At 39.3% G+C, this 26,356-nt stretch overlaps 2 protein-coding genes and 1 non-coding gene across 5 annotated transcripts in view; 2 read left to right on the forward strand and 1 right to left on the reverse strand.

Annotated features, from left to right (window-relative positions):
* LOC6634228 (uncharacterized) overlaps nucleotides 1–26,356 on the reverse strand; it is a 169,799-nt gene that overhangs the window by 104,724 nt on the left and 38,719 nt on the right. Inside the window, exons 1-2 of one of the 2 annotated variants that reach the window (XM_032437877.2) lie at nucleotides 24,347–24,420; nucleotides 19,926–19,981 (exon numbers count right to left, since the gene is read on the reverse strand). The gene's annotated coding sequence lies outside the window, so the exon portion shown is untranslated. Of the gene's footprint in view, nucleotides 1–19,925; nucleotides 19,982–24,346; nucleotides 24,421–26,356 lie in introns of those variants that run through there. The other variant, XM_002057703.4, reaches the window with a different exon arrangement.
* Nucleotides 1,914–13,311, forward strand: LOC6634199 (cGMP-dependent protein kinase 1). 2 transcript variants are annotated; one of them, XM_002057695.4, is made up of 10 exons: nucleotides 1,914–3,914; nucleotides 8,006–8,077; nucleotides 8,418–9,434; nucleotides 10,904–11,061; nucleotides 11,145–11,428; nucleotides 11,483–11,652; nucleotides 11,710–11,948; nucleotides 12,014–12,334; nucleotides 12,395–12,626; nucleotides 12,689–13,311. In XM_002057695.4, the coding sequence occupies exons 1-10, from the start codon at nucleotides 3,810–3,812 to the stop codon at nucleotides 13,199–13,201; spliced, it is 3,111 nt and encodes a 1,036-aa protein (XP_002057731.2). In that variant the 5' UTR covers nucleotides 1,914–3,809; the 3' UTR covers nucleotides 13,202–13,311. The 2 variants fall into 2 exon arrangements, with proteins under 2 accessions (XP_002057731.2, XP_032293769.1); XM_032437878.2 differs by having other exon boundaries at nucleotides 1,923–3,914; nucleotides 9,000–9,434; nucleotides 12,689–13,310.
* Nucleotides 14,364–14,434, forward strand: TRNAG-GCC (transfer RNA glycine (anticodon GCC)). Its single transcript has one exon. It is a non-coding gene; the product is annotated as a tRNA-Gly (tRNA).

The following is a 26,356-nucleotide window of genomic DNA, read 5'->3' on the forward strand; positions in this document are numbered from 1 at the left end:
TCGTGCCTGTAAAAAGTTCATTTACTTGCCCCGTCATATATTAGATCTCAAGAGGGCTTTATAGAGTTATTGCCCTAGATGATGGCACTCTTATTAGAGCTCTGTATAAACTACACCATTGTGAAATATTTGATGAAGGTATCAAAAAAATGTGTATATATGACTTATGTATGTATCTCGAATTCAGAATTAGTTTTCTGATTTGAATGACTTTCTTTCAGAAAAGCATGCAACTAAAAAAAGCCATCTGATGCTCTGTAGTAAGAACGAACTGCTAAGGACTTGCATACTTTTAGGCCGTCCCATGCAAACCTATCGATAACTAAGATATTTTATACCTTTGCAGAGGGGATTACGTGCTTACGACCTTTTAAGTGCACTACGATATAATAAATCTTTTAAGTTCTGCTCAAGGATATGCCCGACCAAAATTAAGATTTTAGTTATAGTCTTCTTATCCTGCAGTTACGGCTCAAGAAACTATTGCAAGAATCTTGAAAAATAAGCAAAAAGCCTTTTGGATAATCAAGAAAAAGGCATTCATCATCATTAAGCATCTGCCTGCTGGATTTCCCAAGGAAAAGATAAATGCCACATTAGCTAAAAATATGGGCTCCCTAACACTTTCGGTCTACAAAATACGTTGTTCACCATTAAATCAGTTGGGGCCAAACAGTTTAATATAGATCGAGTTATGTATGCATCTATATGCATTCTCTCTGAAGAGCTATTGTATTGGGCGTGCTAATCTCTCTGCAATCTCAATTTTCCAGTAAATAGAATTATTAATATAAGTGAGGAAAAAAAGTAAAAGAAAAATATGAAATTCACGTCAAAACAATGACGCGCTGCCCTGCACCTGTCCGTTGATAACGGGGCGGGCGTTCAGCGTTTTGCTCGACGGGCACTTCAACCTCAACTCAGATACCGATAAAGAGCCCCAGGGCCCAGCCAGTTGTTGCTGGTGCCGCTGCCGTCGACGCGTCGAGCAAATTGCCAATTTAAATTGGCCGCGTTAAATTAGTCGAGTTATCAGCCTCCACGGCGGCAGGTGTACGGGTAGTGAGTGCTGCGGATCGAGCTTTAGTTGTTATTGTATTATTGTTGATATTTATGCAATATATAATAGTTGTGACTTTTTTAAGAAATGAAGCGGAAATTGTAACGTGCCCAATTGAGCTATTTCAATAATATACCTAAATTCTAAAATCTTAACGGAAATGTTTGCACCGGGGGCTGCGGCTTGTGGTTAGAGCATGAGCGGCTGGCGTGTCCGTTTCGAGTGGTTTGTTGAAAAGTGAATGAAACAAATTCGACAAGAAACAAATAAAAAAAACGAGTGTGAATGTGAATGTGAACAACGAGTACCCAAACGCACACTTATCGGTGTCCATGAAATTATAGAGCAAATTCGATAAGAAGTTGTTTCTTATGCCCACGGCGCACACAGTCACTGCTAGAACTCTGATCTGTGCTGTCAAATGTTTTGTTTTATTCCATTTACCTAACAAATAGAACAGCCTACGAATCAATCACATTGTGCCTGATATGGATATCTAATCAAAAGAAATAAGTTTCAGTTGCTTCTATTTTTTTTTTGTTTTTGCTTTCATAATTTCCTCACTTAATCTGTTTAAAACATCGAAATATTTCAATTTAACTAATAAGAGTCTTGTATTATGAGACATTCGGATGTTTTGTAAAAAAAGCGCTGTAAAACTTAAAGAAACCCGACAATAGAGAGCAGCAGAAAAAAAAATAAATACAAAAAAATATTCCGCTGATAACTGCAAAACGAAATATCAATAAAACAATATAAATGACGGACTCGTGACTCTTGTGAATCGCTTGTCGATGTTGTTATTGGTGGCAAGAAAAGTGAAATACAAATGATTGTTAAGAGACAACAAAAAAAAAAAAAAAAAAATTATAAGTTATGCTATTCTTTTGCCGTTTTCGATTTGCAATATACAATTGTTGTGTTCTCCCGCTGTTATCTATACAGATGTCGTGTAATACCAAACTGATATCATCTATAAGTAGCAAGATGTATGCAGAACGGTATTGTTGGTTAGATAATTGGAGCTGTCCGCGTCAGCAATTTTGGTCAAGTCGGCCGCCAGTTTCGATTGTGCCTTTGATTTGAAACCTTTTGCTGTGCTGATAAGATACAAGGAATAGCCCAGTTTAATTCACGGCTAAAAACTAAAGGGCCAAGCGGCCTTTTCATCTACCCCAAAGCTATTGGCCAAACAATGAAATCCCCCGCATAAATAGAAAACAATTAGCCGTTTCAAACGATAAGAGATGTACGATGAAAATAAAAAACAAAAATCCAATTCTTCAGTGACTCATAACCGCCTGGAGCGGAATTGGCGAGTCGAAACATGGCAAAGCGTGGCAATGGGCTCCGGGCTCTGACTAATTAGCTCATTCATTTGGCGATGCGTGAAATTTATGAACTTTACAACATTTGCTAAAAGTGGAAATATATCTGATGTAAAGCGAATTTTCGTTTTAGTTTTGTGCAAGCGCTCAAAAAACCTAATCAGCTGCTTTGGCCGATATATTGAAGGGTTTTTTTAGTAAACTATTTGCTATTTAAATATATTTTTTGATAAAACAGTTTAATTACTTATTGAATTTGACAATTATATTAATAATAAATACAAAACGTTCGATTTTTGAGTCTTTTTTAACTGAACTTACGTTCCAACAGCGGCAAGGCATAAAAGCAAAGACTGTCAGTCATGTTTCAATAATCATCAGATTCTATATTGTTGTTGTCTTGTCACTCGTTCAAAGAACTTATGGAGAAACCAGGCATAACCAAGCCTTTTCCACAAATCCTTGAACAGGAAAACAAAGAACCCGTAACCAATGGACTGGATTGCAATGCCATAGAAGGAATGTATTTCTTAACTTAAATCAGCCTTTCCACGCCTTCAGAATGAAATTAAAACCTTGAAAATAAGCACATAAATACAAAAAATTGAAAGTTATTTAATGAATAGAAAAAAAAACAACATAAAATTTTATAGCGATTGCAGTTCGCACAGCCAAGAGTTGAATTTAATTAATATGTGCCACAAAAAGTAATACGATTAAAGAAAATATAATAAAAAAAAAAAAAAAAACAAATCAAAGCGCAGAAAGAGAAACAATATTTATTTACATGTTTCAGCCGTAAAAGCGCAACAAATCAAATAGACCGCCATAAATCTAATCAATTTAAAAAGAAATATATCTCTTTTTGGGGCTGGCGCTGCTGTTGATAACGCGTCAAGTGCTCGACGGCAGTGCAGTGCGCGAAAATCCGAGTACATATTCAAATCGAGTCACTGATTCGAATTGAGGTCTAAAAAATAATCGAAATATCGCGAATTACAACAATTGCAGCCGAGCGCAACAAATTTACAGCGGCAATTAAGTGCGCGGCCATAAATCAAAAATCCGGCAACAGTTATCAAAAGAGGGTTAAAGCACCGTTAACCACTCGGCTCAGTTTTATTTGCAGGCACCAATCACAATAACAATAAATACAAAAATACCAATAATAACAATAGCAATAGCAACAAAAGATGTTCGATAAATATGCTAAAATAGTAGCTGACAACTAACCAACCACAGCAAGCGGCAAACGGTAAACGGCAAACGGCAAACAGCAGCAGGCAGCAGGCAGCAAATAAACAATAACAATCCCCTTTACCCCCACCATTCACTATTTAACAACCCGGCGTGTGAGGCTCCCCACCCAGGTGACCCCTGCCATACAAGAGCAGCAGCAGCACCCGCTCTCCCCCGCAAACATGGCCTGCTTTCCGCGTCTCTTCCATCATCGCAGTAAAAACAAATTTACGCCCGCTCAAGATGAGAACACCGACACGATACTCAACACACAAGATAGCCCCGTGGTGAGTTTCTGCAACTGAGAGAGCAGTGTACACACGCATACACATACGCATGAGTACATGTGCTGGCCGATAAGCGGCACTGATAAGTTGATTAAGTGTTTAATTAAGTTATGGGGCGGGGGTAACTGGCCAACGCTATAACTAAGCGTTACAGTTAACCAAATACTAAAGCTGACTAAAAATAAAAAAAAACAAAAAAAAACACGTGTGTAGCCAAAAACTTGTTATCCTTATCAACGACTTTGGGGAATGTGACGTTCACTTTTCACATGCCTTATCATAATAACAAAATAGAAAGAGCTTTCGTACAAGCACCGAAGTTCTTATACACTCACTGAACTGATTTAGCACAAAAAAATGTTATATTTTATCATCTTTATTATTTACAAATTTAAAAGTTTATCTTTTACAAAATTGATTAGAAAGTCTTTGTTAAGTTATATGCATCTTTTATAAGCAAACTATGTTATAGCCATTTTCAAGCTTTAACTGTCGAGTTTATCAAATGAAATAATTAAGCATAACTATCTAAACGGGGCAATACGTAAAATCATAGCACATTATGTTCCCTTATCTATTTGTCATTGAAATCCCAATAGTTAGTAGCAATATTTATCAATTGCCAACGCTAAACTCGTATCTATCACACTCATAAGCATATAAGTACATATTAATGATATATATTATGTTACTAAAGTTGATGGCTTAGTTTTGGCTTCTGATAATAGTAGGTCTTATGTGGCCATATGCTCGGAGTTAAAAGGCAGTGCCTGAGATAGTGTTTAATTGTAAAGGACCTAAGCTCTCATAAATATTTGATCGCCAAGTATTTGACGTATCAGGTTGTGATTTTCATTCACTTTGAACTGGATTTCCCATTCGAAATTGGTTTAACCAAATTACCCAGGCCCATAACAATATCTTTGAAATTGCAATCGCAGCACTTGGTTTGGTTGAAACAAAAGCACACATTTAATATGCAAAAATATGATAAGCATGCACATGAATTATGTGTGGGAACGAAACTCATGCATAAATCGAACCCAAACATATAACAACCGGCAAATGGAACATAAATATGCACAGTTCGTAGGTGCGTAGCTATCGATGGAAGAAACATTGAGTGCCGTAGTGTACTGTACTAGATGCCTGCGGTTGCTGACGGGATGTGAACGTGCTAAGGATTGTCAGGATTGCACGCACATGCCAATATAAGCGTGGAGTTCAAAGTCAAAGTCGTCAAATAAACAACGCCCCAGAGGGAAATAAATGCATTGGATTTGACATCTTGAAGTGTTGCCAGCTAGCGCTGCGATAAATACAAAATAAAAAGAAAAAAAATGAAAATTATGCACCGTGTTTTTTGACAAATTTATGACTTCGTAACACTCTTTACTTTAATACAGGTGAGCAATACTTTGTAGGCAACGATTAGCAACAACAATCGGTATCGCATCAAAACATCCATCAGAATAATCGCTCCGGGCGGCTGCCCCCCCCTCAACATAGCGAGAGCATTTGCCAGCGATTCTTTTCTGGCGGTTTCCGTGGGAAAACGGAAAACCTGTCAAAATGTCGTCGTTTAAGGCTGATTAGCATATCAAAGTAGAGACAACCACGCGACCTGCATATTGACATGTGTTTATTTATGCGGCTTGTGGGCTGCCAAACGACAACAACAGCAACGATGCCACATTGTGGCCTCCCCAAAAGGTTTGAATATTTTATTGCCCGCATGCCTGGCTGCCAATTGAGCGATAAGACGCTCTGCTATTTTGCGGGTGACACCACAAGACCAGAGTTGGGAGTTCAAAAAATGCCTTTAAAGTCGAACGAGGCCGACATAAAAGTCACTAATCGCTGGCGCTACTTTGGCTCATTTAAAGTGCGATATCCTGTCCGCAGGGATTATAACAAAGAAATTTATATAACTACGATTATTGGCTAGTTCTGATATTAATTTACACCCACCAGATAGTGCTCACAATTATTAGTGCAACCAAATGGAATCAGAATTATTTTTACTAATTTCTCAATTTGCCTTTTGTAACATTTTTGTACATTAAATATTTTTCTTATATTTTATCAATAGTAAGCTTTGTATTTGTTTTAATTTATTTATTTTTTAGCTTGTCAGCGTTTCATTCTATCTTTACCAACAATATCTCCACAACAGAAAATTCATTGAGATTTTCATTGGAATTTCGCACTAACATAAGCTTGTTTCTATTTTAAACTTTTTTGTTTACAGTCATAAAACAAAGCTTTAATATACTCTTTGCTACTTCACATAAAAGCGTTTCTATCTTTATCAAGTGCACATATAAATATAAGCAAATAAAAATACTCAAATAATGTGAGCACGACATTTAAATAAAAGTCAACCCAACGAACTTTAAATACTCTTACCGAAAAACAACAATATAATCCAGCCGATCGCTATAAATATTCAAGTTATTAGCTCTGAAAATTGAAGAAAGCAACAAAGACTTTGAACTTGAAGACCTAAGCTATAGACTGCAGCTGTGTGAGTGTAACTTATTAAATGAGTGTATTCAAGAGATACTCGCATATTTAGATACCCCATCTATAGGTACACATGAGAAGAACATTTATTATTTATTTTAAACAATGTGCCCGTAAATAAAAGCGGACAAACAAAGGAATCGGCACAGATAAGGTTGTGGGCCGGGTTGGAGGCTATCAACATGGCAGTGGAAAAAAGTCAATATTAATGAGAATTGGATACTCTTTTATGGCACTCGTGACTAATTCGAAGACAAATGCGAATAGCTCGATTAGTTTTGGGTTGGCAAATTTAAAAGGAATTGCAAATTTAAATTTATGCCAAAAGCACTTTTAGTTTCATAAAACTGCAAGCCAAAATACACGCACACACACACACACACACAATCGCACACTCAATTAAAGTACATCAACCCGATAAACCTTTTCGAAATTCCTGAGCTGTCACATAATCAAAAGTGGGGAAAAGCCCCTCTGACTTTCGTGTCGTCAGCTGGCGGCGAGTTGGATTTAAACAAATGACAGTTTTTTATGCAATATAAAGAGCAAAGCTCGAAAGTATGAAAAATATTTGCCACAAGTATAATGCGTACACACAATGCAAATACAAATACGAATACAAACGCGACAATGTAGAAACATATTTATAAGGCGCAAATGCTACAAACGCCAACACAATGGCTGTTTGTTGTTGTTTATTGAGGCTCAATGGCGGGATAAACTGGCAACTGTTGCAGACATTTTAACTGCACGGCTCTTCGCATTTATCAGCCGTGTCAGCTACAGATTGATTTCAAAGCAAGGGACAGATACACCAGCACATCAACACACACACACACCCGCAGAGAGTCAAGCAAGCAGCCGGCATTATTTGCTTACTTTCACAGATTGTTTGGGAATTTCCTTTTTTAAATGATTTTTTTTTTTTGTTGTTGCCGATTTGTTGGCATTTTCTGAGTAGCAGTAGCAATTGTTGTTCCTTTCGCAGTTATATACATATTTTGTATTCTCTTTGTTAGCCGAGACCTGTTGACATTTGATGCGATTTGAGGTCCCGCAGTGAATAAAGCTAAATTATGTTGGACATAAATTTCAACAGCTGTCGAGCTTAAGTCCAGCTGCCAGCTAATGCTAAGAAACCTTTTTATCCTTACATTAAGTTTTAGCGTTTACTCTAAATGGTAGTTGAAATAATTTCAAAAATGCTGTGACACGAAATAATAGAACTATAACACTGGATAATAGAGGGAAAGGGTTTTTTTTTATTTTAAAAACTTTATTTATTCTTTCCATCTTATTATCAATACTCTTTGAGTATATAACTTAGTCTATTATCCATATATTTTAAAAACAAGCATTATTATGTTCGATGCTAATTGCAGTTATGAATCAGGTGTTAATATGACCACAATTCTCTTATCAACAATATTTGTAAAAGGAAATTTAATTGCTATATAAACTTATTTTAAGATTTGCGCAAACTATAGTCACATATACGAACATAAAAAATTATAAATTGTATTTTAACTCGTTCTAATGGCTTACATTTTCGTATTCATTTTCAGCAAATTGGTCTCTACATACGACGCGAGGAGAAACCACTTTACTCGCCCATAATTACGCCTAGTGCCAGTGAGGTGAGTGTCTTTTTTTAGCAGGTAAATCTGTTGCATAGCACTGCTCTCAGCACAAACTCACGGGTCCGGCGGCCATCCATCCAACCAATTCAAGCTATCCGACCGTTTTCTGCTTGTCTTTGGCAAACTCAATTAATATTTGCACACATGTTTCTTATACTTTCAAACGAAATGATGCTAACGACAACGACAACAACAACACAAAACACTTGTAAATATGTACACAACACAACAACAACACAAACAATACCCACGGACCCATTTGCACCCCGCACTTTTGTTTGTCTTTGTAAATGTTTGAACGTACGTCCACACCTGGTTTCCCACCGGGTCCTATTAGGCGCAACTGCAGCGCCTAAAACAACAGCCCTCCAGTTCCTCCGTCCAGCCGCTCCAGGCTGTAGCCGAAAATGTGGTCAGCCCTAGCATTACTGGCAACACTGCTGACAACAATGCCGACGACAGCATAGGAAGCCAGCACCAGGAGCAGCAGCAACAGCAGCATCCAAAGAAGTTTCGCTCGCACAAAAGCAGGCTTCAGGCAGAGGATAGAGAAAAGGAGAAGGAGAAGTTCTCGACAGTCAATGGAAGTGCAATTAATGTCACACGTACCAATTCAAAATTAAAACCCGTCAAAGAACGACGCCCCACCGCACTGCCTACCGAGGCGCCCAACGTGAATGGCGCCCAACGTGTGGCTGATGTGGATGCCGATAAGGAACTGGCAACGGGGGAGCTGGAGCAGGTTGCTGATGTTGTGGACGGAGAGTCAAAGCTCAAAGGGAATGCGAATGGCATAATTGATGAGAATGGTGACAATGAGGCTGTCAAAACTCCATCGACAGGAACGCCCTCGATATTCACACCAATACCAACACCGCCAGCAAAGGCAAATGTTAAATTTTTCATTGGTCATACACAGGAACTAAATGCCGAGCAGCCCTCAGATGACATTTTGTCCTGGCATAGTAATGATGCTAACAACAACAACAACAGCAACAGCAACAAGCTGACAAATGGAACATTACCAGGACATGCACATGGACAGCGGCTGGCCGAGTCAATGACGACGACAACGGCGACGTCGCCAAAGGTGCCCGCAAAGAGCTGCAGCAATGTGTCACTCAATTATCTTAGAAGGTCCAAAAGCACGATAGCCAGCACTGAGCCAGTGACCACCAGCCAGCGGAGGCGTGTGTCGACCATGCCCGACATTAACATACCAACACCACCACCCATGCCTCTAGAGCTCCTAAAGCCGGTAACACCGCTGCATTTGCGCAAGAAGCGAAGTGCAGAGCGTCAAGCTTCTCAGGACTCACTTCCAGTAGCCGCCCCCGATGCTTCAGCCAGCCAAGTATGTAACAAACCAGTTTAGCCCGGCGAAAAGGTCATCTGAATTTTGTGGCCAGTTGCCAACAGTTTGTGTAATTTTTCGAGCAGTCTGTTAGCTTAAAGCTTAGGATATACCCAGGTCTCTGATGGATAGGAAATATATTGGAGCACAGAACTAGAATTTAGTAGGTGGATATATTGTGAAGCTCTCGCTATCGAATAATATATTTCACACAGTTTCAGTCATAGTTTGAAAGTCAATTTCGTTAAATTACAGTTTGCGAGTAATATGGTATTTACTGTAGGTAAACTTATAAACATGAATAGATAATATATATGCTAAATGCATTTATTAGATGCACCTAATAGATTCATGTTATAAATATTATTTGAATTTCAAAAACTTCGCCCAATTGAAACCCTTGTTCGTGCTCCCCTTGAACGAAATGTGCAATTATTTTACCAGACCAATACAACATTGTTTAACCTGGGCGTGGCAGTAGTTAAGTACTCATTATAAATTAAATAACCCTTTCTACTTCAATATGCAGCTAAAATAACAAAAGGGTACACAAAATGGCCAACAGCTGTGGAAAAGTCGGTATATTATTGTACAAACTAGCAGTGGGAGTCGAGGCAGGATGTTGACTCCTCGGCATGCTACTAATTACAAGCGAAATGTTAATTGTTTGGCAACAGACATGAACTCTAACTTTTGGCCAACAAAAACAGGACAAACAGATAAAACTGTTGCCTACCCTATCACGCAGGACTTTCCCCTTTCTCTCTCGCTCTCCCTCTGCTTTTATGCAGTTGATGCTCTTTTACTGTCTGGTTACATTTCTTAAAGCGCCCGATACTTACCTGTATCTAAATGCTCTCCTTGCCAAATGTCGCTGAGGCAGCGAATTTGCCAACCCACAACTGAAATTTGGCTGATGTTGCGCCTTGTAAGACGCCATCCCTATATTACGCGACTTCACTTTATCCTCCGAGCCTGCCTACGTGCAGCGACTGTGACTGCGATAGTTTGGCCTCACAGATCTGGCCCCAACCGGAAACGCTTATAATGGTTGCGATTCCACTGTGTAAATGGAGGTAAATATTTAATGGGAAGCGTCCGTTAGGGCCCACGGTTAGACAACCCAACACACTTTAGAAGCTTGTAAAATCTTTAATTCACTAAAATAAAACTGAGTAAGCTTGAGTGGGTCTGTGTTCTCAGGCAGTGATAAACTGTCGACTCAATTGAAATGTCCCAAGTTCCATTTGATGTCATAGAAGAGGTGCCTTAACAATCAAAACATGTTGGGTCAACCCTGAGCTAATCTCAAAGCTCAACTTAAACTGTCAACAAATAACCACAAAACTCAGTTGACCATTAAAAGATTGGAAAAAAACAAACAAACAAACAAACAGCTAAATAACCCAATATTTGGTTTGATTTGGTTTACTTTTGGGCTATTGTTCGAAATCAACCGCATCAATTAGGATGAAACGTCCAAGCTAGAGGACAGCGAGAGAGCCAGCAGAAGCAGCAATGGGTCTGCAACGAAAATACATCGCGTGGAGGGAGGTCTCATCTATGTGCGACCGAATTTGCCCGTGCAGCAGAATATTGAAATCGAATTTAATGCAAAGGACGAAGCGTAAGTTGAGTAAACATCTATTGTTGATTGCCCAAGGTAAGCCATATCTATGTGGGTCCGCCTCACTGCCTTCCTCGCTCTAGTACACGCAATCTCATACTCAATGCCATCGAACGAAACGATTTCCTCAATAATCTAATGGACAAGGAGCGCAAGGACATGGTCATCAATGCAATGGCACCGGCCAGCTACAAGAAGAACAGTTACATCATCAATGAGCACGACGAGGGCTCCGAGATCTTTGTCTCCGCCGAAGGTTACTACGATGTCATACAAGCGGGTCAGAATGTGGGCAACTTCGGGCCAGCCACCGTCTTTGGTGAACTAGCAATACTCTACAATGCGCCACGCAAAGCCACTATAAAGGGTAAGTAGCTTCATCTCCAGAAGTGTAACACTGCAAGTGAACTCTGCCTTGCAGCTGCCACCGATGCGCGAGTTTGGAAGATTACGCGTGAAACGTTTCGTGCCATTATGCAAATCTCGGGCTCTAGGGAGCGCGAGGAGAACTTGCAGTTCCTACGCTCGGCTCCATTTCTGCAGGAGCTGGAGAAGAGTCTACTCACCAAAGTTGTCGATCTGTTACAGCGGGTAGGAGCTCTTACGTTTCTTTACAAGTCGCAATAAACATTTTGGAAATGTTCGTAGAAATTTTACGAGACAGGCAGCTGCATTGTACGCGAGGGCGAGGTGGGCAACGAGTTCTTCATCATACGCGGCGGCACGGTGACCATCAAGAAGAAGAACCAAGCTGGGCAGGAACAAATTGTGGCCAAGCGTAAGCGTGGCGACTACTTTGGGGAGCAGGCACTCATGAATGCGGACGTCCGGCAGGCGAGCGTCTATGCGGATGCGCCAGGCACTGAGGTGCTCAAACTGGAGCGAGAGTAAGAATTAAACGCCCAATAAGTCTACTCGTAGTATATCCTGCCCTCTTCTGCCCTCTTCACAGGGCCTTCATCAGCTACCTGGGCACCATAAGGCAGCTGAGCGAGAAGCCGCAAGCGCAGACCAACAACGAGAATGGGCGTTCAAATAGCAAAGGCGCCGAATTCGATAATGAGCATGCACACATCGCAATCTCGGATCTGAAGAAAGTAGCTACTCTGGGTGCTGGCGCTTTTGGTCGTGTGGATCTGGTCACGCACAACAGTAAGGCATTTGCGCTGAAGATCATTAAGAAGATCGAGGTGATTAAGCAGGATCAAATCGAGCACGTCTACAATGAGAAGAATGTGATGATCAAGTGCCGCGATTCACCCTTTATAGTGCAGTGAGTAGATTCAATCTGAAATCTAATGACATTTCAACTTTCGGAAACCCTTTAACCTAGACTCTATCGCACCTATCGTAATGAGAAGTATGTGTACTTTCTGATGGAGGCCTGCATGGGCGGCGATGTCTGGACGGTCATGTCAAAGCGTCAGTATTTCGATGATAAGACTGCCAAGTTTATAGCGGGCTGCGTCGTAGAAGCCTTTGACTTTCTGCACGCGCATAACTTTATCTACAGGGACCTCAAGCCGGAGAACCTGATGCTCAGCAGCGATGGCTACTGCAAGCTGGTAAGTTGTTATGAAACTTTGAATGCCACATATTTTGAATGGGCATTTTAAATATTTATCAGGTCGACTTTGGCTTCGCCAAGTACGTGCGTCCCAACGAGAAGACCAACACGTTTGCCGGCACGCCTGAGTATGTGGCGCCCGAGATTATTTTGGATCGCGGTCATGATCGCGCCGTGGACTACTGGGCACTGGGCATACTTGTGTATGAGCTGCTGGTTGGCAAAACGCCCTTTCGCGGGGTCAATCAAATCAAGATCTATCAAAACATCCTGAGTGGCATCGATGTCATACACATGCCCTCCCGCATACCCAAGTCTGCGCAGCATCTAATACGGCATCTGTGCAAGCAGCTGCCCGCCGAGCGGCTGGGCTATCAGCGCAAGGGCATTGCGGACATTAAGCGGCATAGCTGGTTCGAGAGCCTGGACTGGACGCGACTTAGACAAAAACAGCTTCCCTCGCCCATTAAGCGCAACCTGAGGAGTTTGACAGACCTGCAATACTTTATTCACGCTCAGGAGCCAGACTACGAGCCGCCCGAAGAGCTAAGTGGCTGGGATAAGGACTTCTAAAAAAGTATATATAACCAAAGACATTGTTCATAAGTAAATAGATTTTAATCGGTTAGACCGTAGATACGAGGCGAATACGTGTCATAAGCTGTAAATAAATTTGATATTATGATTGTTTAAAGTTGATGACTTTCAGAAGTTGATCTGGAACCCGACAGTGCACTCCCGATGTTGTGCAATTTAACTTTGGTTAGCTTCTGTACCGCCTGCGGTTGATGCCGCCCAATCAGCCACTTCAATTAGAAGCGCAAACTTGTTTTGTTGTTATCGAGATGTCACACGCACACACACACACACACACACACACACAACAGAGTTAGCCAAGCAACTAGAATAAATAAACATTTTTAATTAAGCGCTTTCAGCGAGTTTTCACTTGGCTCGCGACACATTGTTTTCAAAGTTTCTATGTTACAAAACGCTGTCCAGTCTTAAAGACACATATATGCGCTGCAGACAGCTTTAAACATCATTAGGTGGCACTTTATAATTGTGTCTTAAAGCAACTTTGTCGTCCTATTGTCTGGCTTGTAGGGCTGAGCTTGTGCTGTCGTCATCAAGAGCTGACGGTAGTCATTATTGCCCGCATGCCGTTGACATTCATTTGTATCTTATAGATACTTCTAAAAGCACATCCAACATAATTGCATTGTGTGCATGTGGCTTTTCATGCCACGTTGCGAATGCTGCACATGACACAAACTTTATTGTTTTTGAATATAATAATAAAGTGGAGCTTGCCTTACGGCAGCTAACGAACGAGCAAGGTTTCCCATCTAGGTAGCTCCAACAAGTGCGAGCAAAGCTGCCCAGAAACCTCAAGTGTGTGTGTGTGTGTGTGTGTTTCTGTGTGCGTGTGTGTGTGCGTCAGCTTGGTCGTTATGCAAATATGAAACGGAGTCGAGTGCAATTACGTGAACTTGAGGTCTTTATATCAAGTCTCTGTGGACCACCTCAAGCCAATGTTCTACGAGTCCAACTGAAACTTCAGCCCTTTGTTTAATTTCGGACTGACGAATTCAAATATGAAAATATAAATTAATTTTATTTTTATGATAGAAATAAAAACTTTCTTATCAATATATGTTTCTATTTTATGTTCATAATTATAGTGGACAATCAAATCAGTTCGAGTTTTGTTTTTGTTTCCGTATAGTCACAAGCATCGGTGGTTCAGTGGTAGAATGCTCGCCTGCCACGCGGGCGGCCCGGGTTCGATTCCCGGCCGATGCAAAAACACTTTTTTTGCATATAAAATATTTTATTTGATATAATTGTATACAACATAAACACCTATTGCCACAGTCACAGAGCTTAGTATTGAGAGGAAATAAAAAGCTCATTCAATCATAGAAAATAAAATTGCTGCTTTGTGGTTGCTGTTGTCGCCCACTTGGCCTTGCTGTAAACACAAACTGACGATGCAGGAAAAAGCCACAAAAATAATAAATGATAATTGATAATAACGTTTTGCTACCTTCCTTCCGTTGGCAGTCACAGTAAACGAATAAGCCAAATAAAAGAGAGTATGTAAAGGAAATCAATAAAAATGATGGCGACAACATTTGGTCACAATTTCAATTTTGTGGCAGCCAAGCAAAACGAGCAAAACGCCGCAGCATTTCAACAATTTCCGACCGCCGTCTGTGACGGCAGCAAGTGAAAATTTTCATTTTCGCAACTGTCGCAAATGTTTGCTATATATTTTCTTAGACACCTCAGACAACGCCTTCCAGCATTTCTATGCGACTGCACACCGCAGCGACAAAGTTGGACGAAATGTCATCATTTCCGTTGGGAAGACTGTGCGCGCTCAAGCGACAACGACGAGGACGAGGACGAGGACGAGGACGTCTACTAGAAAACGAGCATGTCGACGGGTTATCAGTAAAACAGAGCGCGCACACCGGGCGAAAAGGGTTAACTAAGGCAAACCATGCAAATCCCATTTTATTTGCCCGAAAACTTTTGATGCAAAAAGCCTCAAAAATATATATTTGAACGAATCCGAAACGCAGGACGAAAGCAGCGAGTCGGTTCGTGCCCCAGGGCCACTCAATGCTGCCGCGCACGGTTCTTAAACGAAGCGTGAAATTGTTAAATGAGTGCGAATGTCTACGAAGTAGCAGGATATCCGAAGGGTCCGCCTAGTAGATGGGGCTGCCTTTCTTGCATTTGTGTGAAATTATTGATTAAGAAAGTTGCTCGACATGCACGTTTGGTCAACTTCTACTCGCCAGATATACCCCTGCTCCATTCAATCCAATTGAATCGAATTGAGTTTGTGTCCCGCCTGGGCTCTCATCGAATTGAATGCCAATTGAGTCCAGTCTTTGAATTATAATTAAATAATGACATTTGCAACTAGCATTTATGTTACAGAAATTTAGTTGGATCAAAATCGAATTTGTGTGAAATAAAAATTAGTTACTCTTTTGCAAAACTAAGTTAAGGTGCTTCATTTACATTACGTATACGCAACGTTGTGGCTACATTCAGTTTTGTCCCAGCACACATCATTTAGATCCCAGAATATTTACATGTGCCATCATCGAGTACAAGTCGAGCTCTCTCTCTCTCTCTCTGATAAACCTAAACAATATTTGAATATTTAAAACATGTCCCCTGCAGGCTACAAATGCTCCATACATTCGTACATAAGCACGTCTGTGAGTCTTTGAAATCTTTTGAAACAAAACTGTCAAAACAGGCCTAACAAGCAATTTATAACTTGTGGATGGCAACGAACACAAAATGAAAGCATAAGAAAATGTTTTTCATAGTTTGAACTGTTGGTCAAACTATGTAGTTACTCGAAATAGGCCTAATATATGCAGCCTTGGCAAACTTAAAGCCCCTTTAAAACTTGGACTTTACCCATTCAAATATACGAATGCAAATTTTGTGCCAAACCTAAAGGACTTGGCAGCACGGCTGCTGCTTGCATAACTTGTCCACAATCTGATTGGGGCTACAAACAGCATTTTGACCCTAATCAATGTGAGTATTGTTTACCTACACTTTTCTAACATCTGATGCCCGACAGCCTACAAAACTGTGCTCAAATATGTTTCATATTTCGATTGAAGCCAGTTATGTCCATTGATTTAATCTATACATGTACACATTTCTCATAATAGACTGTTCAAACTGTTGCGACAACACTTCTGAAGCTTAGAAATTGCCGAGCTGAGTCTTAGGCCATACTTTTTCATAGCAGAGCAACCAATATTAAAAGTATGTGCCAATCATTAAGTGGAGAATAAATGTATAAAACTTGTGCATTTTGATTCTACGATGCAGATTTAATTATGCTTGAGCTGCATTTTCCCTGGAGTGTGAAAGTAAAATGATTCACAAAAAAAAATATGGAAACTGACTTAAAGCATCGACATGAATCATTCGGTCTGAATGAATGACTAAATGTTGCTCGACACATTTTCAAGCTGCAAAGCACAAATTTTTACTGAAGCCCTATTTTAGATCGCACTAAGTTAAGTTGCAAGGCGGGGTTTCGCAAGTGTGAAACTTTTGGCTTACAAATGATTTTCACAGATCTATTTGATAGGTGCTTGACACTGTTCAGAAATTGCAACCCTTCCTGGTGAAAAGGATCACTTAAAGGAACTTCATAAAAATTCATTGGATATGTGTTGCTAAAGCCATCCTTACCGGGTTGAAATGCGGTGGGAATATAAGCGTTGGGCTAAAATGTGGCAGGTCAGGCAGGTTTTTTTTTTCAACTACAATGTATTTTCAACTGTATGTATTTCAAGTACTTTTCGTAATTATCATTTCGTAACTAAGCTTAAGCAATCAATTTGTTGGGATCAGTTTCATTAATTCAGCACAAATAGTGGTATTATAAAGTGGATATCGATCAGTGGACAGCACCAAAGATAACTCCCCAATTGGCACTTACATGCACGCAAGTGCTGAACATCAACTAAAATCCGTTTTTGCTGCATTCAAATCACAAAACAAATCATCACAGGCCTCGGCCAGGCTCACACGCACACACAACAACAAATGTCGCTGTGTTGACCATTTACAGGCAAAACACACAAACGGCTGCCCTGGGTGCAATTTGAAATTTGGGCATTCAATAACGATTTACACAATATACATACATAGGGACACTGGCACAAGCACGCACACACACACACACACGCACACACGCACACACAGACGCACATGAATATCGTACGTGCGGTCCGAGCAAATAAGCTTTAAAATTTTACCATTAACAGCCGCCCAATGTTTACAAATGGCAGCTGAGAAGCAAAAGCAATGCAAAGTTGTCCTGTTTTCAAATGTGCGTTTAGCTAGTATGGATTTGTTGTGCTGGCAGCAGCAGGGACAACAAATGATTGTCCTTCGCCAATGTGATTCCATTGAGAGCTGGGCGTGGTCAGCTGATTGGGGCGGCCGCACGATTGCGATCTAATCAGCTTCGTTCTAAAAGAAGCTGTTAACAATATTGTCAATTTGGTGTCCACTCGCTGGCTGAACAATCGACGGCACGACGGCGGGGCAGCGGGGCGGCAGCTAGTTTATTTTTATGTTGAGAAAAACTTAAATTTGCATATTTTTTTTCACGATTTTTTTGGTTTTTCTTTTTGTGCCAGGTTGTTGGGACCCTTTTGTGTCCTTGCTGCTGCTGCTGTTCATTTTGTGTGCGTCGGCTGAGCAGCGTTTGCCACATAAACACTTTGGTGCTGAACACTATGAATAATTAATGAGTTTTGTGTTGTTGTTGCCGTTGCCGTTGCCGGTCAAGTTGTTGTTGTTGCTGAGAACTTTTAAACAGGCAACCAACATTTGCTGTTTGTTTGCCTTTGTGTGGCATGCTTTTGGGCGCTGCTTGGCGAGTAGGCTCATGCAATATTCGTGTGGCATTTAGGGTACTCAAGCAGTTGCTTGAAATGTGTTTCAAATTCAGAACTGAAACTTTGTCAAATAATAACACTATTTAATTTCACTTGGATGGGAAATTTAATAAAATTGTACCTCAATCTATTATTTTACTGAAAGTTGAATGTTGAATAAAAAAACTATACTTCTGCTCCACATTTTTGAGAATCTAAATGATTTGAGCTTTTTTTGAAGTCAAACGATTTGACAGACTGCAGCACATACTTAGCCATATGTGTACAAATCACATTATTCACACACTCTCGACCTCTCATCGCAATCAAATTATGTTATTTTCATGAGTGCCCCAAAAGTATGCAAATATTTGTTATGTGCAAATATATATTTCGCCCGCTTAGAATAAACATCTGCAGCCACAATAACAACAACAGCAACAACAACAAAGGGGCAAACATGCAAAAAGGTCGTTAGATTGTTAACAAGTTCATAAAAAGACGCTGGTACATAAGCATTCACACACACACGCACATATGCACGGCACAATTATAGAAGCAGCAACCGGATCCGGTGGCTGGGACTAAAGCTGAGACTGGCATTTGCACCACCTAAATACTACACGACGCGACTGGTTGCGTATTTGCAAAGCACTTTTTTCATTCAGCGTCTGCTGCTCCTCCTTTTTCTTCTTCTTCTTCTTCTACTGCTGCTCTGACGATGAGCAACAGAATGCAAACAGCACAAAAGTATGCTACAAAATAAAGGCCAGAGCCAGGCCAGAAGGCAGGAACGGCTGCTGCTGCTGTTTGCATGTGGCAATTGATGTTTGTATGGTGTGTGAGTGTGTGGGCGTGCGTGCGTGTGTGTGTGTATGTAAGGGTCTGCTGTATGCATTTGTATGCGTAGATTGAAGTTGCCGGCTCCAAACCTTTCGGATCGCATAGTCAATGGTAAATTAAAGCATAAACAAATGCAATCAGCAAGGGAATAAAACCAAAATAAATCCGCTTAAATGCAATACAATTTTTTGTTTGCTCTAGCCTTATTTAATGCTTAGTTGGGCAACAACAACAGTTGCTGCGGCAACAATTAAAAGCGATTTGCGACCGCAGTTAAAATATCTTTAATTCTATTGCCACCCCAAGTTCAAATGTGTGCGTGTGTGTGTGTGTGTGGCTGTGTGTTTGTACATGTGTATCTGGTAATAATAAAATTTTAAACAAAACCACGTATTTGAAATATGTTTGGCCAAATTAATTAAATTCCAATAAAGCATTAATAATAATTAAACTCATTTTTTTCTTGCTTAATGTTGCATATTGATCATATTTGCATATTTTATTAATTTAATTTTATTTTTTTTTTAATACTTAAAAAGAGCATGATTTATTTACATTGTATGAAGCATTTTCAATTAAAAAGCCATTGTTCTTGTTTAACCAAAACTCTCAAGTTAAATATTGAATCAATGTTTTCAATTTCAAAAGTTTAGTTCCGTTTTGATATAAAATCAATTTTAAATCGTATGGCAAAATTCGTCAAACAGAAAATAAATATCATAAATATGTGAATTTATAATTGACTTTGTGGGCTTAAACATTTCAAATGTGCATAACTTTTTAATACTATTTTGGACATCAATTGTACGGTTAAGTAATGTCTACTGATTTAAGCTTTGTATTTTTATTATCCCCTCCTTTTATTTTTTAAGACCTCGTACAATTCTAGCATTAACAAGAAGCTTCAAATTTAATACAATTTGGCTTTATTGAAACTCACACACACGCACACATACTCACTAATTAAAAATATTTTATAAAGTTAGAAGACCCGTATTTGAACCGAAACTCACCGTCAATCATTTTAGCACTCAAGACTGTGAAGGTGTGTGGGACTTCCTTTTGGCAGCTGTAATCAGAAAATGGAAAGTTTTAATTAAATAGAAAATATTTATGCAGTATTTATGCAAATAAAAAGAAACAACATTTAAGAAACGCACAACTTGCGACCGAGCGAAAATTACTGTAAAATATTAAACAATTAAGTAGAAAGAAATGTTGCCGCACAGCACAAGTGTTAATAATTGAAATACACATAGCTGCAAAAATGTTGGCCACGAACAACTTGCTAAACAAATAGGCGAAGCGAAATTTTAGCCTGCGGCCAATTAATAATAAATCGTGAGGGGGAAAAAGTCTGAGATGGAGGCAGAGGCGGCTGCCAACTAATGATGCGCTCCATTTGGGCCGAACCACGTGCAACAACAAATTAGCGCCACAAAACGGGGCAGAAAACTTGGGTCAGATGGCCCAAAAGTCAAAAGGTGGCCGAGACAAGAAAAAGATAAAGGTGCAAAGGAGAATGTGGCCAAAAACTTTACCAAAGGGTCGTTCAATTGGTCTTAGCAACTGTTGCGGGCTTAGCGCCTGATTGAGCGCGTCCAAATTTAAGGAGCATTTCCTCGTTTCCCCGTTTTCCCGTTTTCTCGCCCAACTTTCAGCGCCTGGCTCTTGGCTCTTCCACGCTTTTGTTCGCGTCACGGACTGATTGATAAGGTAAATTCGACCCGGGCGTGGGCAAGGTCAGCACAAAAGTGATTCAAACAATTTGTTGAAGAATTTTTGGTGGTTGCAATTTATGAATGGGCAACGGTATTTACCTTTGCTCTGCATGTATTTGCTTATTTTAAAATTAAATCAAGTTGCCTTATTGCTTTGTGGCCAATGAATTAGGGCAACTTGAGCCTAATTGCATTACTTAATTATCCTGGCAGGTGCTTATGGGACTGTGCTGAGTTGGACTCAAAGGCAAGTCAAGTTTTAGAAATTAATGGCACCTAATATTGAGATAAATGAAGACTTTAATCTAAATAAAAGCACAAAGGAAAAATGAAATATGATGTAGAATTGAAATTAAAACTAAATAAAAGAGAAACTGCGCCGTAAAAATGCCTCCTCAATCATATTATTTCAATTGGGAAACCTTTGTGAGCTCAATTCCGAATTCCCATAACTTCGCCAGCATTTTCTAATCTATTTCGAAATCAATTTTCAACTGCCTTGGGTGCCTTAATAAGCCCGAATCGAAAATAACAAAAGCTAATCAATCAAAATGCGCAGCCTGTTTGGCTTATGTATTGCCAATACCGCCCAGTCGTTTCGGCCTTTGTCGAATCAGGCAAACAATTTACGCACTGCCAAAATACAAAATACATAAATAAATAAGCATAAAACTGCGAATTTGTATCAAGAAGCAGCCCAAGTTGTGTTTGGGGCCAAGGTCGAATTGCCGAAATTGCGTTCCACTCGAGATTAGCCATGCCTTAAACTTCTGACTCGCCTTTCAATTTCAAATATCAAAACTCATTTTGACACGCATCAAAAGTGAAAACTGACAGCGTAAAGAATGGTTCAGGAGAATTGAATTCATACCTGGAGGCGTAGGGGTAGGTTTGATTGATTCTCATATTGTTCAGATGCCTTTGTTTATAGATGATGATGATGATCATGATGCCGATGATGAAGATGGTGTGAGGAGCTGCTTAGATGTGTTGGATATTTATCCCGACAACAACCACAAGTTCAATTAAATTTGCTTAATCAATTGTGAATGTTGAACAGAATTAGGGTATATCTGTTTTGCGGCGTAATTAAATTTTCTAATTGAGTTGGCATCGACTTGAAATGTGCCGCAATATCGCTGACGTGCCACAAAATTGACTTTGGCTAATTTATAAGCGGCATACTTTTTGGCATTTAGGCCATGTGCCTAGTATTCTGGCCTTGTTTTGGTCTAGGGCCGGGCTATACAAGTTCGCTGGTGTTGCCAATAAATTATTTATGCTGGTAAAAAACTTGCGCCACATAAAAATACTCTTAACAGGCCTAAAGGCAGGCAATACTTTATGTTGTTTATGTGCAAATTGTTTTCTCTTTGTTTTTTTTTTTTTATTCTTTTCTTTTCTAAGTGTTTTGATTTATGTACACAAAGCTGCCACGCCTCAGTCGTAATTTATGCCTGTATACACAGTCCCGCAAAAGCCACATAAAAAACGAAATGTTCTCAAACTTGAAAAAACATTTGGAATACATTTGTTTAATTAGTGGTTGCACACGCAGAATGATATGACTTATTACACGATCTTAGTTATGAACTTGAGAACCCAATATAAAAGGCAATTAAATGCAATGCAGACTTTTATGAAGAGCTAGTCAAAGATTTTTTTAGATTTCTTAGCAATGTACTATGCCTCAGCGCACATAGTTCCCAAGCCCACAAATATTGGCAGTTATATTTGGTATAGGATACATTCACGGCTTACAGAGACCAGATCTTTCTTTATCAAGTATCCCAGACAATTCGTCAACTGAATCCTAAAATCGATTACAAATTCCTGCACAGCAATTATATTCTATCTAAATAGTTCCAAGACATAAGGCTGCATAACTTTATGACAGCTCATTTTATTTACCCATTTTGATGAGTTCAGGAGAGAGAGAGAGTGAAGAAAAAAATGTGCCGCCTAGGTCTATACAACAAATTTGAAAATAAATCACAGCCGGCAGCAAGGATACAGTTTTCCTGTTTCGAAAGAAGATGGCATGCATAATTAGAGCAACCTGTCTGCTAAAATGAATAAATTTGCGCCCTGAATGCGACTCGCATGTGTACACTTGAACATGAATGCAAACTCTCCTGTGAAAATGTGTATGAATGCATTCACGTATATACATATATGTGTGCGCAACTGTATGCGAGCGGACATTTGCAAGTGGCAAAACTGCAGAGATAAATGTAAAGAAATACATTTTGCGCCAGCTGCCAGCACTTTGCGGCAACATCTGACCACAATATGAAAATTGAACGACCGCATACTCCTTAAAGTTGAATAAGCTGAACCCAACTGAATCCCACCAGATACTAATTGCCCATACGAATATACTTTAAGCATTCGATAATGTCCACAACATCCAAATAGTTCAGATGATTGCAAATGTCTTGATCTCTTTGTTGCTTAATTTCAACTAATTTGAGAAAAGCAAATTTGTGTCTATGTGTCTATTTTTTATTTGTAAGTATATGTTTTATCTAGGGTAAATGCATATGCCCAGGAATTTAGACCCAGATCTTACTTCTTTGTACCCATCCGTCTGCAATTTAGCACTGTACCTTAATAAAGCTATCCTTTCATATTTATTATGTTGTATTTCACGCAATATCTAAATAAAATCAAAGTTAAAGGGTTTACTCGACTAATAGCAGATTATTTAGTTAACCCGTTGCGGTTGTATTTTGACTTGACTTGGCCAAAATGTGTTCATAAAATTATTAGAATAAAAAGCCCTTTCGGCGAGCAGCATTCCGTGAGCCACTAAAACTGTTGCACATAATTATATATAATTATTTTTTACAGCACGCCATAAGCCATGAAAATTACGGTCTTTACCCATGAGGCTGAAACCGCAGTTATGGCAATGTTTAGTGCATTTGGCCCACACTCACGGCCAAGCGACAAAAACCAAAAACCCAACAAATTGCGCTCTGTCCCATTCAATAGATAAATATGTCTATGTGTATGTCCAGCTGATGGCTGATTGCATCGGTTTATTATTTTTCACACACTATTACGCGCTCAATTTGCAGTTGCTAATCGACGGCAATGGTGATTAAAACTTCTAATGTGGCACATTGTTGCTAAAGGCAACGTCCTCCCATCCAGAGTCTGGGATTGCTTCGCTCTGGCTCGACCTTTAGTGCAAGACCTGACTTGACTTTATTGAGTGATTATTGATATTTATGGCTAGAAAAACCGGACTTAGTTGGCCACTTAATATGTTTAACAGAGCGTTGAATTTATGGCCTCGACTAATAGCTAACTCTTGCAATGCTGAACACGTCGAGTGCGATAGCATAACTATATATAATGGGAGTAAGTAAACATTAGAAATCAGACGACTTTTTTAATTTATGGTCTGATTCCATGCATCTCTTAACCAATAAATATATCTATCGACATGGCTGACATTTGTGTCTTAGAGAGAACTTTTTGCAATCAACGTGCAGGTTGATTGAAATGCGTTTATCAACATGTGCATTAATATTAATTATGCAGTCTTTTCAACATACATCGAATTGATTATATTATAATTTAATTGAATTTCACACACGTCTGATATATATATAGTATTTGTCTGTCCATTTAAAACACTCTCATTATATACATTTATCCAATAATAAACAGACGCAAGCATTTTAAAATAAGTTTTTGCCTACCTCTCATAACACCGAGAAAGTCTATCTGCGGATCTGTTTGGCTGTTCCGACTGTTGTTGACATTAATTGCCAATTAATTTTGCTGCTGCAACATTAACAGAATTCAATAAATTAATAATATTTCGTGCTCTTTGAAAACAAATATCTGCATAAATGTATTCATATATATATACTATTAACAGTTCGCTATGTTAATTAAGAGAATTGTCAAATACAGAAAGTTCGCCAAAGTGGAGCAATTATCAATAAGCAGCGTTTGTCATTCCAAGCATCGAGGAGTCTTCAGTTTGTCCGTTTGGGTCTCTTTTTAATGGCCTTTTAATCGAGACAGCAACTTTAAAAGCCAAGTCAACAAAAAAATAACCCAAATTCTAAAATTGCCTAATAGAAATTTAACAGGGTGCGCACAAAGGCAGACTAGTTTTTTTGTTTGAAAAACTTTAAACGACGCCTTAAAGCCAAACCCAAACGTGCGTAACAAATGCCAAACATTTAAAAACAACACATTAGAGAGAGAAAGAAAGGGGAAGAGAGAGAGAGAGAGAGAGAGCGAGCATGATTGGGAGAGAGCTGAGTAAATAAGTGGACAGTGAACAAAACAAAAGTTAGGGGCAAAAATCACTCATACGCACTATCTAACAAGCAAAGAAATAGAGAGAATAGGAGATAGGAGCTCAAAGCTTGGCACACACACGCACACACGCACGAGTTTATTTACGCTTCAATGCAGTTGGTTGGCATCTGGTTTGCGGGACTTGGTAGGTGTTAAACTTTGCTTCATTTTCGAACATTTTTGCTTTGCGCTTTACGTCATGTATTTGCCTTTTCGTCCCTGCGTCGCAAACACAATACGTGAGATCAAAGCCTGCGTAAGAGTAACAAAACATATATATATATACTTAGAAGTACATTCATATAAACTTGTGTAAAAAACGAAAGCATAAAATAAAAGTTTGACGTCGCTTTGTTATTTGTCTGTTCGTTGGACCAAAGTCAATTTATGGTTTGCTACCCGCGTAATTTCATTTTGTTTTGTTTGACTTGATTTTCGTGTAGCAGCTCGCAGATAATGCGACAGCCTATAAAATGTTGCCAAATTTGTGCTTTTATGATTATGGTTTAGTTTGTTTTTTAGCTCATAAAATAAAGAGCATAATTAAAATTATTTCATGGTCCAAATTTAATGCTGGGCCCATAAAGTTTTAAATCAAAATGCAAAATTTTGCAAAATATTATTTAGTATATTCCAAATAATATATTATTTATTTATAAGATATTCAAAGCCATCTCTCTTTCCTTCTACAAGTGTAGCAGGCTGTGAAGGCAACTTTTTAATATTTTCATAAGCCGCTCAAGTGTTGCGCGTCATATGCGGCGTATGCGCAATTATTTTTAAAGCACATTAATTTTTCAGGGCGACAATGCAAGCGTCGCATTTTAATGCTCTTTTAAAGGCCATAAATAAATTTGCTATTAATTCAATTGTAGCATCAGTGCACACGTGCACAACCGCGCACAGACCAGTTTCTGGACACAATCAGCCATTGGCTTTCGACTGCTCGGCGTCTGCATGTATGCAATTAAAAATTTGCACGTTGTTTTTCGTTCATTAAGTAGCACCGGCGTGTGCTTCCGGCTACGCCAGTGCAGTCCTCCCTCTGTTGCAGTTTTACTTTTTGGGACAGACTTCATCTTGCTGCTGGCATTAATACAAAAATAAATTCATTATTGCCTCCACCAGCCGAAAGGCAGGCTAGTCAATTCTTAAGCGACATTGGCTTTAACGGGCTTAGTTTCGCCAGCGCATATTTCATGTCTTATCTCTACTGACGCTATTAGTTTTGATAAATGGTTTTATCGACAGTTTTCAGGTAAGCACTGTCAGCGCTTTACCTGTTTTATGTTCAACCTTGCCGGCTTAGCACAAAAATGTAACATGAACTTTAAGAATCTAAGCTTATTCTAAGCCATATGGTAGCTAAGCAATTAATATCTAGAAGTGAATATTAG

The sequence above is a fragment of the Drosophila virilis genome, chromosome 4, assembly GCF_030788295.1.
Source record: "Drosophila virilis strain 15010-1051.87 chromosome 4, Dvir_AGI_RSII-ME, whole genome shotgun sequence".
NCBI classification, from domain to species: domain Eukaryota; kingdom Metazoa; phylum Arthropoda; class Insecta; order Diptera; family Drosophilidae; genus Drosophila; species Drosophila virilis.

Bases quoted from the DNA above. Each gene is read 5' to 3' on its own strand.
- LOC6634199 (XM_002057695.4), top strand. From the start codon at position 3,810: ATGGCCTGCTTTCCGCGTCTCTTCCATCATCGCAGTAAAAACAAATTT. The intron at 11,653-11,709 runs GTAGGAGCTCTT...AAATGTTCGTAG, and splicing joins TTGTCGATCTGTTACAGCGG to AAATTTTACGAGACAGGCAG. The intron at 11,949-12,013 runs GTAAGAATTAAA...CCCTCTTCACAG, and splicing joins GTGCTCAAACTGGAGCGAGA to GGCCTTCATCAGCTACCTGG.